At 48.1% G+C, this 16,296-nt stretch overlaps 2 protein-coding genes across 3 annotated transcripts; both read left to right on the top strand.

Annotated features, from left to right (window-relative positions):
• Positions 1-1,397: 1,397 nt before the first annotated feature.
• Positions 1,398-8,211, top strand: LOC136472571 (bromodomain-containing factor 1-like). 2 transcript variants are annotated; one of them, XM_066470270.1, is made up of 8 exons: positions 1,398-1,848; positions 1,962-2,819; positions 2,934-3,011; positions 3,895-4,132; positions 4,642-4,720; positions 5,716-5,857; positions 6,668-6,970; positions 7,373-8,211. In XM_066470270.1, exons 2-8 carry the CDS (start codon positions 2,043-2,045, stop codon positions 7,583-7,585), a joined length of 1,830 nt encoding a protein of 609 aa, XP_066326367.1. In that variant the 5' UTR covers positions 1,398-1,848; positions 1,962-2,042; the 3' UTR covers positions 7,586-8,211. The 2 variants fall into 2 exon arrangements, with proteins under 2 accessions (XP_066326367.1, XP_066326366.1); XM_066470269.1 differs by having other exon boundaries at positions 1,398-2,819; positions 7,373-8,210.
• An 851-nt stretch (positions 8,212-9,062) lies between these two features.
• LOC136472570 (serine/threonine-protein kinase-like protein CCR4) lies at positions 9,063-12,265 on the top strand. The gene has a single exon (XM_066470268.1). It carries the CDS (start codon positions 9,230-9,232, stop codon positions 11,825-11,827), a length of 2,598 nt encoding a protein of 865 aa, XP_066326365.1. The 5' UTR covers positions 9,063-9,229; the 3' UTR covers positions 11,828-12,265.
• Positions 12,266-16,296: the final 4,031 nt, after the last annotated feature.

The raw sequence follows: 16,296 nt of genomic DNA, 5'->3' as shown, positions 1-16,296 counted from the left end.
GAAATTATTATTTTTATATATTTTTACAAAACAATTTTCAAAAAATATAATAAAAATAATAAATTTATATTTATATATATATATATATATATATAATTTGATGCTTAAAAAATATTGTACCTTATTTTGATTAGCTCTTCATCCTACGACCTTGGCTCCTAATGGCGGTTGTATGAAAGGTAGGTAGGTTACTTTGGTTAGAAAGGCAGTTTGTAGGTCTGTTTCGCCCTCCAAGTGAATGATAGTGGGCCCTAGGGTCCAAGAGAGCTCATCCTCAACTTTTGGATCAAACCGACTTAAACCAACGGCGTGGGAGGCCTCTTGGGGTGCCACATCACTCATCACGCGGATCAGTAACGTGGCAGGCCACATGGGGCGTCGGGCGATGCCACATGGCGTCAAACGACCCTACCATGTGGGCCCAAGGTGCCCTGCCACGTCCACTTGCCTTCTATGCACCTATTTTGTGCATTTTTATGAAAAATTCGTGCATTGATCAAATATATTTCGAAGTACAAGTGAAACTAGATAAAATATAAAGCAATTTTAGCACATGTGATGATGATTTATCTTGCTTTTGGGTGGAATGTTAATGATCTAACTAGGTGTTAGTGACCATCAACACCTTACTCTCGAAGATATATGGATCAAATCAAAGTTTCGAAGCTCCAATATGTCGATTGCAGAGATTGGACGGGATGGAGAGAGGGACAAACCGAGAGAGGAGCAAGAAAGGGAAGGCTCGGCTAGGGAAAGATGGGCATAGCTTTTTTGAATCCATGGTCGTCGCCTTGGACTGTGGCGCCGAGCTATCTGCCACGTAGGATACACATCACCAGCCCCACTATCTTGTGGCAATCACCTCGGTGCCATGACTTTGCGCCGAGACATGTTAGTTCGACGCCACATGTCACGGCACCAACCCTCGTGGCCCAAATTCCGGTTTACATCACCCAAAGGTGTAAACGTGAATATTTTACAAAAAAGACCAAATTGAAAAAATAGGTATGTGTGGAAGGAAACTTGTGGACGAGGATTTTTGGGCGACGTGGCTCGCCAGTGGCCACGGGAGGGATTTCTTGGCGATGTGTATAGGCTGGCTGATTTTGAGGAGATATGGCCGGTGCGAGCTGCCGCAGAGCACCTTGGCTTTGTAGGGGGAGATGCAAATGGGGGTCTAATGTTTTTTTTAAACAATGTTGTTGGAAAAAATCGTCTACTGAAATATTAGTATTGGGTTAAGTTAGTCCCTACTACCCGTCCAATTGAGTTTGCTGATATTTCGTTACTGGCCTTCAAGATGTCTCTCTGATTGTGCTCATTCGATGGAGGTAATCTTATCTACTGCGAAATCGGCTGCTGCTTGCAGGATTCTTCAAGGCCCACGAGATCATCTTCAGGGGCTTGGACAGCTACGGGGGCTTGGAAAGGCTTTCAGGGAGACCAAAGCTTGTGACGAAACAAATCAGACCCATCAAAGGCCCAATATGATAAGAAACAAATGCAGTCGAATTACAGGCCCGTAAGGCCCAACAGCCCAGTAGTAATGTTACAAGGCGGCCTACTCGCTGACTTGTGTCCCTCCCGGCCGTCTGCCACCCAACGAGCTTGGGCTCTGGCCTCTGGCTCTCCCCCCGCCTCCGTCTCCGCCTGACCGCCACCGCCTCCACCTCCGCCCGCCCGCCCGCCGCACCCGTTCTCTTCCCGCGCACCGCGAGTCCCCCGAGCTCTCCCTCCTCCTCCTGCTGCTACTGGACGCGCGCCGGCCGGAGATCCTCGCGGCCCCGGGACCGAATTCCCCCTCCACCTCTCCTCCGGCAAGGAACCCTAGCTCTTCGCTTCCCCTCGGTGGGTTCGTCCGCCAGGCGATCCGTTATCGTCCCGTTCCGTGGAATTCCGCGCCTTCCCGCGCGGCGCAATCTGAGCCCGAACACTTGCTTCTCCCCCTCGTTTATTTGCAGCGCGTTCCTTTGCCGCGTCGGTCGATCCCAGCCGCCTCAGCTGCTGTTTGGCCGCCACCAAAAAGCAACAGCAGCACCACGATGAAGCGCAAGCGCGGCCGCAAGCCGGCGCGCAAGAAGGCTGGTCCGGCGGAGTCCACCTCGCCGGATTCCGCGTCCAGTCCCAGCACGGAGGCGTCGGACAGCCCGCGAGACCAGGCGGAGGAGGATAATAATAACGCGCCGCCCGTCGTCGATGCGGGGGCAGCAGTGCCTGAACCACCGCCTCCTCCTCCTCCTGCTCAACTTCAACCTTCTGAGCCACCTCGGAAGCCCAGCGCCAGCGCTCTGGCTAATCCTCCTGCGGACATAACGTACAGCAGGCCCAAGGTGGGAGCTGTGTACGGCCGTGTGAAGCTCAAGTTCAAGTCGTCCAAGACGGTGGACTCGCCGCTCCGCCCGCAGCAGCAGGATTCTTCGGAAGCTCAAGTGCCGCCGCCTGCTGATGCTGGGAAATCGGAAGGCGCTGCTGTCCCTGAAGTAATCAAAAGAGCTGACGCGGAGAAGGCTGCTGTCGTGACGGATGGGCAGCAAGCAGACGGGCAAGGGTTGGAGTCGAGTGACGCGGATAAGGAGAAGGTGGCAAGGAAAGTAGGAGGCATTAAGATCAAGTTGGCAGGGCTGCCTTCTGGAGAAAACAGCACACCGGATCGGAAAGCTGATTCAGTAGTTGAGCCTCCTCCGAGCAAGCAGGAAGCTCTTTTGGAAAGCAAAAAAATGGAGGATGCGGTGGAGCTGTGGAGCCCACAGGAGTCAGAAGAAAAACAGTCTACTCCGGAACATCAGCGCAACGAGAAAGAGCTGGCTGCTGCACTTGAAGTGAGTAGAGTTCGGCTTACCTTTATGTGAGGTCTCTTGCGTTTTACCTATGAGAGATATGCTGAATCTGGATAAAAAGGTTATCCTGAAACTCTGTTTGCACTTGTTTCTCAGGCTATTAAGAAAGTTATGAAGATGGACGCTGCTGATCCGTTCAATGTTCCAGTGGATCCCGTTGCATTAGAAATACCTGTGAGTATTTTGTGCTACACATTGCGGTTTCTTTCGTTTGAAATACACCACAACTCTTCATCTGTTAAGCATGTCTTGCCTGTCCAATGTGGCACTCCAGCAAAGGAAAACTGCCCTGCAAAACCGCCCCAGGGGGTTAATTAAACGGTATTTACTTTGACTAGATAAGGTGCAATATACCTGTTTTTTTAAGCTTCGCCAAAGACTGTACGCCTTTCCAGATGAAATGACCAATAGGCTATAGCACATTGTAGTCTCATCCTTTGAGAAGTTATGGTAATAATATCGATCACTCACGCTGTGGGTTCAGAACTTCAGATACAGTTTCCATAAATGTGTGTCAAATTTTTCATTTTCCTTTAGTCTCTCTGTCTTTTGGTGGATTGATTATGTTATATATATATTGCTAATTCCATCTGCGAGGATCTAAGTTTTGGGGTAGTGCATTCAATTTGTCTTTTTCTTAGTACTAGTATTTAAACTTCTATCATGGGAATGCTTATCTAACTAGGATGAAAGCTTCACCTTTTCTTATGACACTGGGAGCAAAACCCTATCAGGGTAGATTAACTTGCCTGTAACAACAGTCCTGCATCCCAGGTACATATTGCGATATATGGAACATAGATAAGAGGGTAAGGAAAGCTATTGCAACCTCAAACGTGGATAAGTTCAGCTGCAGTTTTTATTTTCCTTTTGTTTCTTGGATTTCTCTATCTATGTCTCCTGGCCTTTGTCTTAACCATATGCTTATAGATCTACTGCTGTTGAAAATATAAGCATATGCTTATAGATCTACTGCTGTTGAAAATATATCTTTTGCCTATTCTTATTTCGTTCACTTCATCTGTTTCCCAACCCTAACACATATGAAACTTTGTAGGATTATTTTGATGTTATTGATACTCCTATGGATTTTGGCACAGTATGTCAAAATTTGGAACGTGGTGACAAGTATATGAATTCGGAGGATGTATATAAGGATGTGCAATTCATATGGGATAACTGTATCAAGTACAACAGTAAAGGCGATTACATAATTGAGCTTATGAAACGGGTCAAGAAGGGCTTCATGAAATATTGGTTGGCCGCTGGCTTGTATTCTGATGTGCCAGACAGCGGTATGTATTGGATATCTGACAGCTATCATCATTTGTCCTTAATTTACTTCTGTTCAATGTTTGACTTGATTCGATTCTTGTCAACTGCTACTATTTCAACTTTCAAGTAGTGTACAAATGAGATCTTTTATATATGTCATCAATGTCTATTTTATCATTGATTCATTTGCAGGACATTTATGATTTATTTTAAAATAATTCAGTGAGCAGTGAGGAAAATTTATTCATTTGCAGGACATTAATGATTCATTTTAAAATAATTCAGTGAGCAGTGAGGAAAATAAGCTTATTGCATTATGTACATCTAATGTTCATGTAGCCAGATTTTTTTGGAACTTCTGGATTATAATAATGAACTAAGGATGCGACCATTGCACCCTCCTTGAGCATTTCGGTGTAATGGAAAAACTATTCTTACACAACTGTCATTCATTTCGCATCTATAGTTTTCCTTTTACCTTTTACATGTGCATCCGTTCAAATATATGATTTACCCATATGTTGTGTAGGCGGCAATGACAACACTGGCGATGAGGATGCCAAAGGCCACTCAAAGAACAAGGCTAAGAACAAAAGGCGACGCCCAGGGTATGCCATTAATGTATCCTGCAGCTGCATTTAAGTTCTTAATCTATTCTAGAGGCTAAACTATCATGCAGCGAAGCTGATGTGCCATGCAACTTTAGCACACATATAGAATGGGAAAATTGTGATGTATTGTGGTACTGCTAAAGAGAGGTTGGAAATCAAGGCAAATATTCGACGGGGGAAAAAGATGACCTGCCCCATTAGAGCACATGATAGGCATTCTGTAACGTTAACACTTTGATAGGTCATGACTTACCCTTTTAGTCTTATGCCAAATGCTGGTGTGGATTTTTCAACTTGGTTTTGGGATGCTTATGCATGAAATTTACTTCCTTATAAAGTCTCGGTTCCTGGTGGTGCGTTCTGCACCACCATCCCATCACATGAAACCGGCGCTGACAGGCGACACTGCCCTGACGTGCATATTGGCTTCTTAGTTAAGAATAAGCAGAAAACTGGATATTCAAAGATCATAAGAAAAACCATGCATCTCTTCTGAAACCGTACACCTCTTCCGGGTCTTTCTGTGCTATTCCATTTCCATTTCTGATATTGGATCAAATAAATTTTTTACATAGCCAGCCTATATTCTCTTGCAACATGTTAAAAAGAGTACTGATTTAGACCATCACTACTCAACACTAAGAGCATGTTTAGTTATTCCTCTTAGAAACACTAGGGGCGGAGCTTGGTTAAGGCCAAAGTGGGCCATGGCCTCCCCTGCCAATGCAATTTTCCACTAGTTAAACAGTGAAGTTGGTGCTGTTCATTGTTGTTTAATTCAGAATTCTATGAACTGCCCCCATCTATTTCTATGGTCAAGCTCCGCCACTGCAACACTGGAAGTTTCCTGTGACGTTTCTGTTGAAAGTTGCATTGGTACCCGCAACGCTTTAGAAGATGTTGTTTAGTGTTTTCTCGTTTACTTTTTATTTCCTAGGAGGGCCCTGTTGACTATATTGTTTGGTGTTCTTACATGATGTGTTTGACTGCAGGAACGATCGCCACAAAAGTGACTGCATATGTGCTGTTTGTCAAGTTACAAGGCGTAAGAAAGAAAGGGATGAAATATTGGCTATTATAGATAATGAAACTGCTGCAATGGATAGTAACACTTCTGAGCAGCAGGACATGGAGGTTAGCTTGCACATCTACATCCTTTTATTTCTTTTGTTATGCTTTTTGGTCAAGGGTCTTCCCAAATGTGCGTTAGTTTTATTTCTCCATGTTTCTGTTGCCATTTTGGTGTTCTGATAGACTCATATAACACTGTTTTCAATTGAACAACCATGCCTCTGTTATCTGCAACTCTTTGTCGCCAACATCAAAGTTGTATACTCATTTTATAGTGTGTTCAATGGAATAAGCATGCCTCAAAGTTGTATACTCATATTACAGTGTGTTCAATCGAATAAGCATGCCTCTGCTGTCTGCAATTTTCTGTTTCTGAAAAACTTGACCAACCTAGGAGGCTAGGTGGCTTCTTAATTAAGAAGAAATAGCACCCAAATTTGCCAATTTTCTGTTTCTGCTTTCTGAACATCAAAGTAATGCTTACATATCAAGATGATGCTTGGTATGTATTACATCTGCTTGACTTGTTCCAAGTATCATTTTTGGCTTTTGTAGTTGATTTTCTCACTGTACACTTAGTCATGGCACAATTGATGTTTTTTACTTTTTTACTCTCTGTACTACATATTGTGATGTTCTTATTCTCAGAGTGTAAAGGACTAGAGGCAGTGTTTGAAAGGTGACTAGGCGACCAGGCGAGTGCTGGGTCCTCCTGGACGCCCAGGCGGCGCCTAGGCGACAAGGCGCCACTGTTTGCCAAGGCGAGCTGGGTACGCCTAGACGCCTAGGCGCCACCTTCGAAACACTGACTAGAGGTGTTTTCAAGCATGCAGGCTATCTTCATCTTGAGCTAATATGTGCTTTGCATGTCAGGGAAACTCTGGTGCTAATAATCTTGGTAATCATGACACTTGCTCTAGCCAGGAGCAACCGTCACAAACTTATGTGTACAAAGAGACACCAGAAGCAAACGATTCTGGGATTCGGATGGAAGATGTTGGAAAGTTCTCCATTGATCAGACATCTAGTTTGCCGCTTCCTGACTATGAAGACGATGGTTCCAGACAATACTTGGAGGAAAAAGGACAGGCTGAGTATAGATATATGAACAGTAACGAAGAGCACACCCCCACTCTGCCTAATGAGTACTCTGATGTTGAGCATCACCAGCAAAAGGTAACTGTAGCCAGACTTCCAGGACATCCTCAGCATTTTGTTTCCATGTATATCTTGTCATTATTATTTGATAGTATGCTAGGATTAGTAGAGGCTAAAAAAGTTCTCTATAAGCTATATTGCTTAGTGGTTGGGATCAGTTGATTAACAGTTTGACTTCATTCCTCATCTTGTCCTATGTCTGCTCGAGTGTCACCTGGGCAATTTGGTTTTGGTCCCACTCACATGTCCTGTCGGGTACACCTGTTAGTGGCATACTGTCTCTGTGCTGTTTCTCTTTGTTATGACCCACAAATCTTAAGTAGTACCAGAGGCAATCAGTATAGTGGGCACAAAGTCATTGTTGCATGCCTATGAATCTACGGAAAAGGTTAAGCTCACTTTTGTGTCATGTCATCACAGGGACAGACAGAGACCAGCCAAGAGGTTGAAATGGAGGAGGATTATCCTATGCAGCAGGAGAACCCTTCATTCCTTCAACTCTGTGCGAGCCTCTGCCCCAGCAACGGGAGCACCACTTTCAGGGTGCGACATTCCCTGTTCCGTCCGCGACGCCGAGCTCCGGTGAAGGCGAGCCCTCTGCATGTAGCCATGGCGGCGATAATGAAGCGTTAGGAATTTCTCAGGCTCAGTTTCGTGTGAAGAGAAGCTCCAGGCAGCAGTGCTCTGACTTTGGCAAAGCTGTACCCTGAAGACATGGAAGCAGGTTGGAATGTTGAGGCCGATTAGTCTATACATACATGTGGGTGCGAGATTAGTTGAGGAATGCCCATCTCTGTAGTCTGCATATGGGATTCAGAATTCTGTTTGATTTTTCTATGAGGCTAATTGTGGTAGCCACATGTTGGTCCATTGCTTGCCGCCCTGGAATAGGGCTGGCCTGATGAAACACCCTCCTATTATAATTTGATGATCTAGGGTTTGTTTATTGCCTCGGCAAATTCTTCTCCCCAACTGCTCACCTGACCAGAGAAAAAAGAGATGCTCTTTGCTCAAACAGAAGTTCAACTGGGATACATACATGATTGACAATCCAGACTTGAATATTTGCTGTGAATATTATAACACATTCTGGAATCAGCCGGGTCCTAAACCTGTCACCTACTCCTGTGAATGTGAGGTGCCTTGAGACTAGCACTGCATTATATGATAAGAATGGCGCATGGGCATGTGGCACATCCTGTATGGCCTGGCCATGGCTTCTCTCTGATTCAGAGGTGATCACTGATACACAAAAGCCTCTGCTCATCGCTTTACGCTTGTCGTTTGATATGATACACCTGTATGGTAAGGACCTAACCTAACCATGAACAGTGATGCTTCTGCTGCTTTGGTTGGCAGCGCACAGTGAAGAGGAAATCTGTGCCATCCCCATTCTTGAAGGATGTTTAAGCATCCCGGGTAATCTTTGCTGAATGACTTTTTTTTTTGCAGTAATGACTTTTGGCAGTACAGGTTTTCCCTTCTTGAGTAAGTGAGCTGTAAACCTAACCAACCTCGAGTGTACTGCAGGCAAGTAGGTGGAGTACGTATGTTCCAAACCTTTCCATCCCAACTGCCAATGCAGACCCTTGTTGGGAATGAATGGTTGGTTGCTCGTGGAATGAAACAAAGAGGATGCATGTGTGTACGTGTGTGTGTCTGACAAATCCTTCCTCTAGTAGGTTTCTTTGGTCGGCTGATGACACGAGAAAGAATCGAAGAGAGTACAATTGCAGAATGGGGAAATGAAATCCGTGTTGATCCAGAAACTCGGTGGCTGGCTGGCAAGTGGTCTGAAGAGAGAAGAGAAGAGAGCAGAGGAGGCAGACAAAAATTGAGAGCATCAGCAGGGTACTCTTATCCAATCTCCATTGACACTTGAATTTGAACGGACCAAGTCAAGTCTAGCTAACCAACCCCAAAACCTGCAACCTCGCCGGCCTCCCTCATCATGAACTCATCATCTCTAGAGCCTGCAGCAGAAGTTTCTTTATATCTTTAATTAAAGAAAGAAAAGGAAAAAAAAGAAATGTTAGGAAAATTCCACGGAAACGCGTTTCTTTCCAGCAATGCGCCCACCTACTAGAAAGAAACAAAAAGCGACATCCAAGCAAAAGCCAGCGCACCCACTCTCCTCCTCTCCCGTCCCCTCGATTCCCGATACCCCGATTCCTTCCTCCTCGCTCGCGTGCCGACGTGCCGTCGCCGTCCACCGCGGCAGGGCAAGCAACGGCTGCCTCGCGCGCTCATGTCGTCTTCTCCCTCCGGGTGCCGCCAATGTCTAGCCATGCCCACGCCGGCCACCGCCGTCGTCTTTTCCTCCTGAGGAGAACGAGCACCAGCACTAGGCTTCTTTACCTCCTCGTCCTTCTCGTCGCCGTCGTCCTGCTCGCCGACGTGTGCACGGCGTCGCGGCAGTTCTCGACGGTCGCAATCTCCCACGCGCCCAACGCTACGCTCGTCTGCGCGCTCGTCACCAGCAGCGCCGCCGGCGATGACGCGGGAGGAGCGGGGTCGTCACCAGGCTCCAAGCTGCACTGCACCTCGCACCCCGACGGCCAGCAGTTCGTGTACCCGTCCGCGGACATCCCCTACAACGCCATCGCGGCCGGGACCGACTTCCTGTGCGGCCTCATGGCACCGCTGGGCGGCCACGCCGCCATGCGCTGGTGGTCCTTCTCCGAGGAGTTCGCCGCCAACCGCTCCCGCCCCGTCGGCCGCCGCCTCTACTGGGGCCCCTCGCTGCGCTCGCTCAACGCCGGGGGATCCCACGTCTGCGGCCTCTCCGACGACCACGACCCCGCATGCTGGGAGTGGCCGCACCTCGACCTCCCGAAAGGCCTCGACTTCTCCCGCATCGCGCTGGGCAACGACTTCCTCTGCGGCATCGACAAGCGCGACAATACCAGCATGAGCTGCTTCGGCGGCATGACGGCGCCGTCGCTCACCCCCACGCCCGCGGCCTTCAATACCCTCGCCGCCGGCCACCGCCACGCGTGCGCCGTCGACGCCGAGGGTGGCTTCGGCTGCTGGGGCGACGGCGACGTCCCGGACGTGCCGGCGCACGAGCTGCCGGGCGACATGCTCTCCATGGCGCTCGGCAGCGACACCACCTGCATCCTCTCCGGCAGCGGCCGGGTCCAGTGCTGGGGCGCCGTCCAGGTGCCGGACCAGTACAGGAACACGGATTTCCTGGCCATCGAGGCCGACGGCGACGCGGTGTGCGGCATCCTCAAGAGCAACTACTCCGTCGCGTGCTGGGGGAGGAGCGACCGGTTCGGCACCGGCGGCAGCCTGGTCTACAACAGCACCATGCCCGGCGCCTGCGCGAGCAAGAAGAGCTGCCCCTGCGACATCATCTCCGGCTCCGGCGCGCTCTGCGGCTCCGGCGGTGCCGAGGACGGCGAGGAGCTCGCCGTCTGCCAGGCCTGCCCGTTGCGGCTGAACGCTTCCAGGATCCTCATTGCCAACGGGAGGGATGTATCGGCAGCCGTAGACGACAGCGGGAAGAAGAAGGCCAAGACCCTGACCGTCGCGCTCAGCGTGGGCGGCGTCGGCGCCGCGGTGCTCGCGGCTGCTGCGGTGGCGCTCTACCTCGTGGCGTACAGGAAGCGGGACAACAACAAGAAGACGCTGACGCTGCGCCTCGGGGAGTCGTCGTCGCGGCGGCTGTGCCGCGACGTGGAGGCCATGGTCATGCCGGCGCCGCAGGTCTCGCCGCTCCGGCCGGCGCGGCCGCTCGGGTGCGAGGAGTTCACGCTCCGGGACCTGTCGCGCATCACCGACGGCTTCTCGGTGGAGAAGAAGATCGGGAGCGGCAGCTTCGGGTCTGTGTACCGCGCCAAGCTCCCCGACGGGCGCGAGGTGGCCATCAAGCGTGCGGAGCGCAGCGGCAGCGGCGGCCGCCGCCGGCGTCGCTTCGACGCGGAGCGCGCGTTCCGCGCGGAGCTGCGGCTGCTGTCGCGCGTGAACCACCGGAACCTGTTGCAGCTGCTGGGCTTCTGCGAGGAGCGCGGCGAGCGCATCCTGGTGTTCGAGTTCATGCCCCACGGCGCGCTCCACGACCACCTCCACGGCAGCAGCAGCGGGTACTCGCCGCTGTTCGCGTCGTGGGAGGCGCGGCTCCGGGTGGCGCTGGACGCGGCGCGCGGCGTGGAGTACCTGCATTGCTACGCCGTGCCGGCCATCATCCACCGCGACGTGAAGCCGTCCAACATCCTGCTGGACGGCGAGTGGACGGCCAAGGTGTCGGACTTCGGGCTGTCGCTGGCCAGCGGCAGCACGGCAGCGGCCGCCGCCGCGTCGTCGTCCGCGACGGCCGGCACGGTGGGTTACATCGACCCGGAGTACTACCGGCTGCAGGAGCTGACGGAGCGCAGCGACGTGTACAGCTTCGGCGTGGTGCTGCTGGAGCTCGTCACCGGCCGCAAGGCCATCCACCGGACGAGCCAGGACGGCAGCGGGTCCCCCCGGAACGTGATCGAGTTCGCCGTGCCGGCGGTCGAGACGGGCAACATCACGAGGATCCTCGACGAGCGCGTGCCGCCGCCGCGCGGGCACGAGGTGGAGGCCGTGGCGCGCGTCGCCAAGATCGCCTCGGAGTGCGTCCGGCCACGGGGCCGCGCCAGGCCGATCATGTCCGAGGTGGTGGCGGAGCTGGAGTGGGCCGTCACTCTGTGCGAGGAGTCCGTCGTGGCCGGCGCCGCCGCGGCCGCCGGCGGGCAGAACAGCTTCCGGCACGGCGGCTCCGACCGGTCGCGCTCCGAGTCCGACGATCCGAGCCCGTTCCACACCCGCGAACTCGGCTTAGGCTTCGGCTTCGGCCTCGGCTCGAGCCGACCCATCACCCATGGCAGGTCTCACTCAACAATGTAAAATCATGTCTTTTTGTCTTTTTTTTTCCACGATTGGTATACATACATAGGCTGAATTAGTTGGTGTCCATAATTTTTTTTAATTTTTAAAAGGAAAAAAAACAGAGAGGGAGAAAAGTTCTTCGGATGGATCGTTTCTTATATGAATTGTTCCTAATTTAAAGTTTTGAGTTGTATAGATGAGAAAAAATCTCAGTGAGTGTTTGACCAAATCTGACATGTAGTATGTAGAGAAGGGATTGGAGATGTGGGGGAGGTGTAAGTAGGGGAGAAAGAAAGAAGCTAATTTTTGTTTATTTATATATATATAATTTTTTTTCTTTGGGGTTGGTAGAGGGTTTAGAGAAGAAGATACAGCTGTGACTTGTGAGGTGTGGAGATGTAACAACTGTACTTAACCAACTGGTGTTATACAATCACACATTTGGAATGGGTTCAATCATCAGACGTACAATCATTTGATTTGATTGATTCTCTGACCTTCTATGACAATACTTTGCTGTTCCTTTACATTAATTTCTAGCAAATAGTTGTTGTTCTGCATGCTCCATTCGCTGGTCTGAAATTTGACTAAAACTGGCTAAAAAACACTGTTCCGGCTGAATTGTTGTGAGAGAAAAACACTGTTCTGGCTGAAAAAAGAAGTCGAACAAGCCGAATATGGGGTAAGCCGAACAGGGCCTTGCAAAAAAGTGAGAGAGAATCTTTTAACTTAAATATTTCCTACCTTGAATCCTAAACGATTTTGTGAGGAAACTTGTAACTAATTAATTCCACTGGTTTGAATAGGGTTGTCCAAGTGTTTTTTTTTTGTTTCCACCGTACGATATTTTTGCTTAGGTAGAAATTTGCTTACAAGAATTCCATGACTAATGAGAACATTTGCTTTTGAGTAGGGTGACACTAACACTGTTTTTTTGTCGATAATAATAAAATAGAAAGAGGGTGGAAAATGGGGACGGGAGAACGGCCCCATTTATTAGTGCTTGTTTGGGAAACATAGCAATTAAGCAATCTCCTTCAACCTTGTTTCATCAAAATCTCCTTCAACCTTGACGTATTGAAAATGTTGGAGGTAGAAAATCAGTTCATTTTTCACTCCAATCTACGTGGATTGAGAGGGACTAAGTCGACCAAACAATGCATTATTTATGTGGCGTTTTCGTTCGTTGCCCCAACAATTTTGGCAAGATGAAGTAGTCTACTTGATGTGGAAATTATTGGTTGCAGCCTGATACCAATAGTCCACTAATTGTCGTCTATAAAAGTCACGACAAGGCTAAATAAGAGATATTAGAATCTACTCATGCATCAGGTTTAGCAAAACTTCCTTGCAGCTTACGCATGGAAGCATTGAATTGCAAACCAATTCGGTGCCGTGCATGCATGGTTGTCCAATTAAAACGCCAATTAGTTATTCCATCACCTATCGTCCATCATCATCAAGGTAGTAATAAGAGCCATTTGGTGGAGGCTCTACCCACTTACCAAACCATCGATCTAGTACTATATATCTGGCGTCAGAGAAAAGGACATAAATACATACCCCCTATATATTGGCAATTTAAGTCGTTTTAGACAGCGACGCGATCTACGAAGCATAACTTTGACATCTTTTTTTACAAAAAATATTTATTGGAAAGTGATATATGTATATTTTTATAAAAGTACTTTTCAAGACAAATCTATCCATATGGTTTTCACATTTCCAAACTCAACAACTCAAAAGTTATTAATGATTTATATTCTCAATATTTGACCCAAGCAGATTTGTCCAAAACAACTTGAATTACCAGTATGGAGGGAGTATATGAAATAAAAAACGAAAGGTAAGTATTTTACAATCGGCTGCTTAAACAACATACGGTACTTCGTCAAACCCACGCATGGAAGAAATAATCTCCCGTTATATTTATTATACGTCTAGTAAATAACCTTCACGTGTGTGCGTCGTGTGTAAAATATGTTTGACTAAAAACATAAAAAACTCTCGTGCATGCCGTTTTTTTTTTTTACCCTTGACGGAGGTAAATCCTGTTTTTTATAAGAATAGACTCGTACGTGCACACTGTTTCTTGTATGAAAACGGAGAGGGTGGCAAATTAAAAAGGAACGGAGGACCGTGTCCCTCCTACTCTAAAAGCTTATTAGGTACTAGGTCACAGGAGATACCAGTACACCATGACAGCAGCAAGGTACGTAAATAAATCTGAATACAGCCGAGAATTGGATTCCGTCCACAGCTACTAGCTAGACCGCTTCCAGGACGGAACCAGCCCAAGCGAAGGGGACAAAGAGACGGAAAGCACAAAGCTAAGTTCATCAGCAGCACTCTAGGGCCTTGTTTAGATCACCTCCAAATTCCAAGTTTTTTCACTCTCTCTCCGTCACATCAATTTTTAGCCGTTTGCATGGAACATTAAATGTAGGTAAAAAAAATAACTAATTGCATAGTTTAGTTGGAAATCACGAGATGAATCTTTTGAACTTAGTTGGTCCACAATTGAACAATATTTACCAAATAAGACGAAAACGCTACTATTCATCGGGTTGCAATTTTTTGCAATCTAAACATGGCCTAGGTGTTGTCGTGTTGAGAGTTTGTTTGTGCAAAAAGGATAGGGCGAGGTCAACTCAGCTCCTGGGATCAGGGCCGCGTCAGGTCAGAGGAAGCCGGGATTCAGGTCTGGTCAGGACTGGCTCCAGGTCAAACCCACGTCAGACAAAGCTAGCTGTAATTTGAGACTTGATCCATATGCTTGCTATTGGACTCTTCCGATCCGATTATATATAAATAATAATAATAATATATAAATGTTCTCAAAGACGAGGTTGGGTTTGCCAGCAGACAGGCACCGTCTCTGCCTCTCTGCGGCTCTGCTGTGTGTAACTGTCTGGACGCAGGAAAGGAGGAGCAGCTAGCGACAGACCGCACTTACTGGCCAAAACAAGATGATAGGAATATCGATCGTGGGAAACGGGAAACTGGCGCCGAAAGCTCGTGTGCCGCCGGCCGCGTATAGGGATTAGATTAGAGTTTATACTCATGTTTGATGGAGAGGATTTCAATTTGACCTGCTTGCTTTTGTACGCTTTCAGATTCAGAAAGTAGTAAGTTTCGTTCATTGATTTCTGGGGCCGTCTCTCATCTGTCGTATTGTGTGGAGTATACTCAATCCTACAGGCGGCTACTACATGTTTGCTTGTTTATATTAACACTCTCCCTGTCAACACTCTCACTTTCATGATGTGTGCCTGGCTCTGTGCTGTGGCTGCCAGCTTATAGAAAAACCGAAACGACTTATAATTCAGACTGGAGTACTTGATTAACATTGTTACTTATAGCCAATGGACACACATATGTACCGTCCCAAAAAGAATAAAAAGAATTCATTACTCATTTTCGAGTATTAAAAATATGATAATGCTCTGAACCGGGCGTCCGTCCGCCCGGACGCTCCGTTGCTGGGCCACGACGCCAGGCCAACAATCCACGCTCCTTCGTTTCTAAAAAAACTGCCCATCTACTTGTTCATATCCACTCGTTCCTCTTCCTATAGCTCTTATCCGCTCGCCTGCTGAAAGGCTCTAATGGCTAGAGGGGGATAAATAGCCTATTGAAAATTTCTAAAATAACACTTAGCAAATATGTTAGACAATTAAACGGCGAAGCGAGTGTTGCGCAAGCCTACTAAAAGAGCAAGCCACCTACCACAATTCTAGTGACTATAATCACTAAGCACATAAGTTGCTAAGTCACTACACTAAGTTAGTGAGCTCTCAAAGGCTAACTAAAGAGCCTCACTAACCACTAGACCCGACACAAGCTAGCTCTCAAAACTAATTACACTAAAGAGCTTAGCTACACTAAGAATGTAAGACAAGAGAGGTGATGATGTTTATACCGACGTGTCGAGAAGTGTGCCAATCACAAGATGGAGACAATCAATCAATAACAAGACAACCAATGAAATCCTCGGACAATGATGAGACACGATTTTTTATCGAGGTTCACTTGCTTGTCGGTAAGCTAGTTCTCGTTGTGGCGATTCACTCACTTGGAGGTTCATGCACTAATTAGCATCACACGCCAAACCCACAACCGGGTTCCGCACAACCAACACAAGATGAGGATCACACAAGCCACGAGCAATCCACTAGAGTTGCCTTTGGCGCTTCGCCGAGGAAGGCACAAGAACCCCTCACAATCACAATGATTGGAGCCGGAGACAATCACCTTCCTCCGCTTGACGATCCACCAATCACCGGACCATCTAGGTGTCGGCAAACACCAAGAGTAACAAGATATCCACCAGCCCAAATCGTCCAACTAGTGCCACAAGATGCTAGAACACTAAGCAATGCACTAGAAGCTCTCCAATCTCAGTCAAGATGATGAAATCAAGTGTGCAAGTGAGTGGAGTGGTGTGTTTAGCTCTCAAAGGGTGTATCCAGCTGTTAAAAGTGCCA

The sequence above is a fragment of the Miscanthus floridulus genome, chromosome 8 (assembly GCF_019320115.1).
Source record: "Miscanthus floridulus cultivar M001 chromosome 8, ASM1932011v1, whole genome shotgun sequence".
Lineage (NCBI taxonomy): Eukaryota > Viridiplantae > Streptophyta > Magnoliopsida > Poales > Poaceae > Miscanthus > Miscanthus floridulus.
The sequence above is the reverse complement of the archived record's forward strand: the minus strand, read 5'-3'. Positions and strand labels throughout refer to the sequence as shown.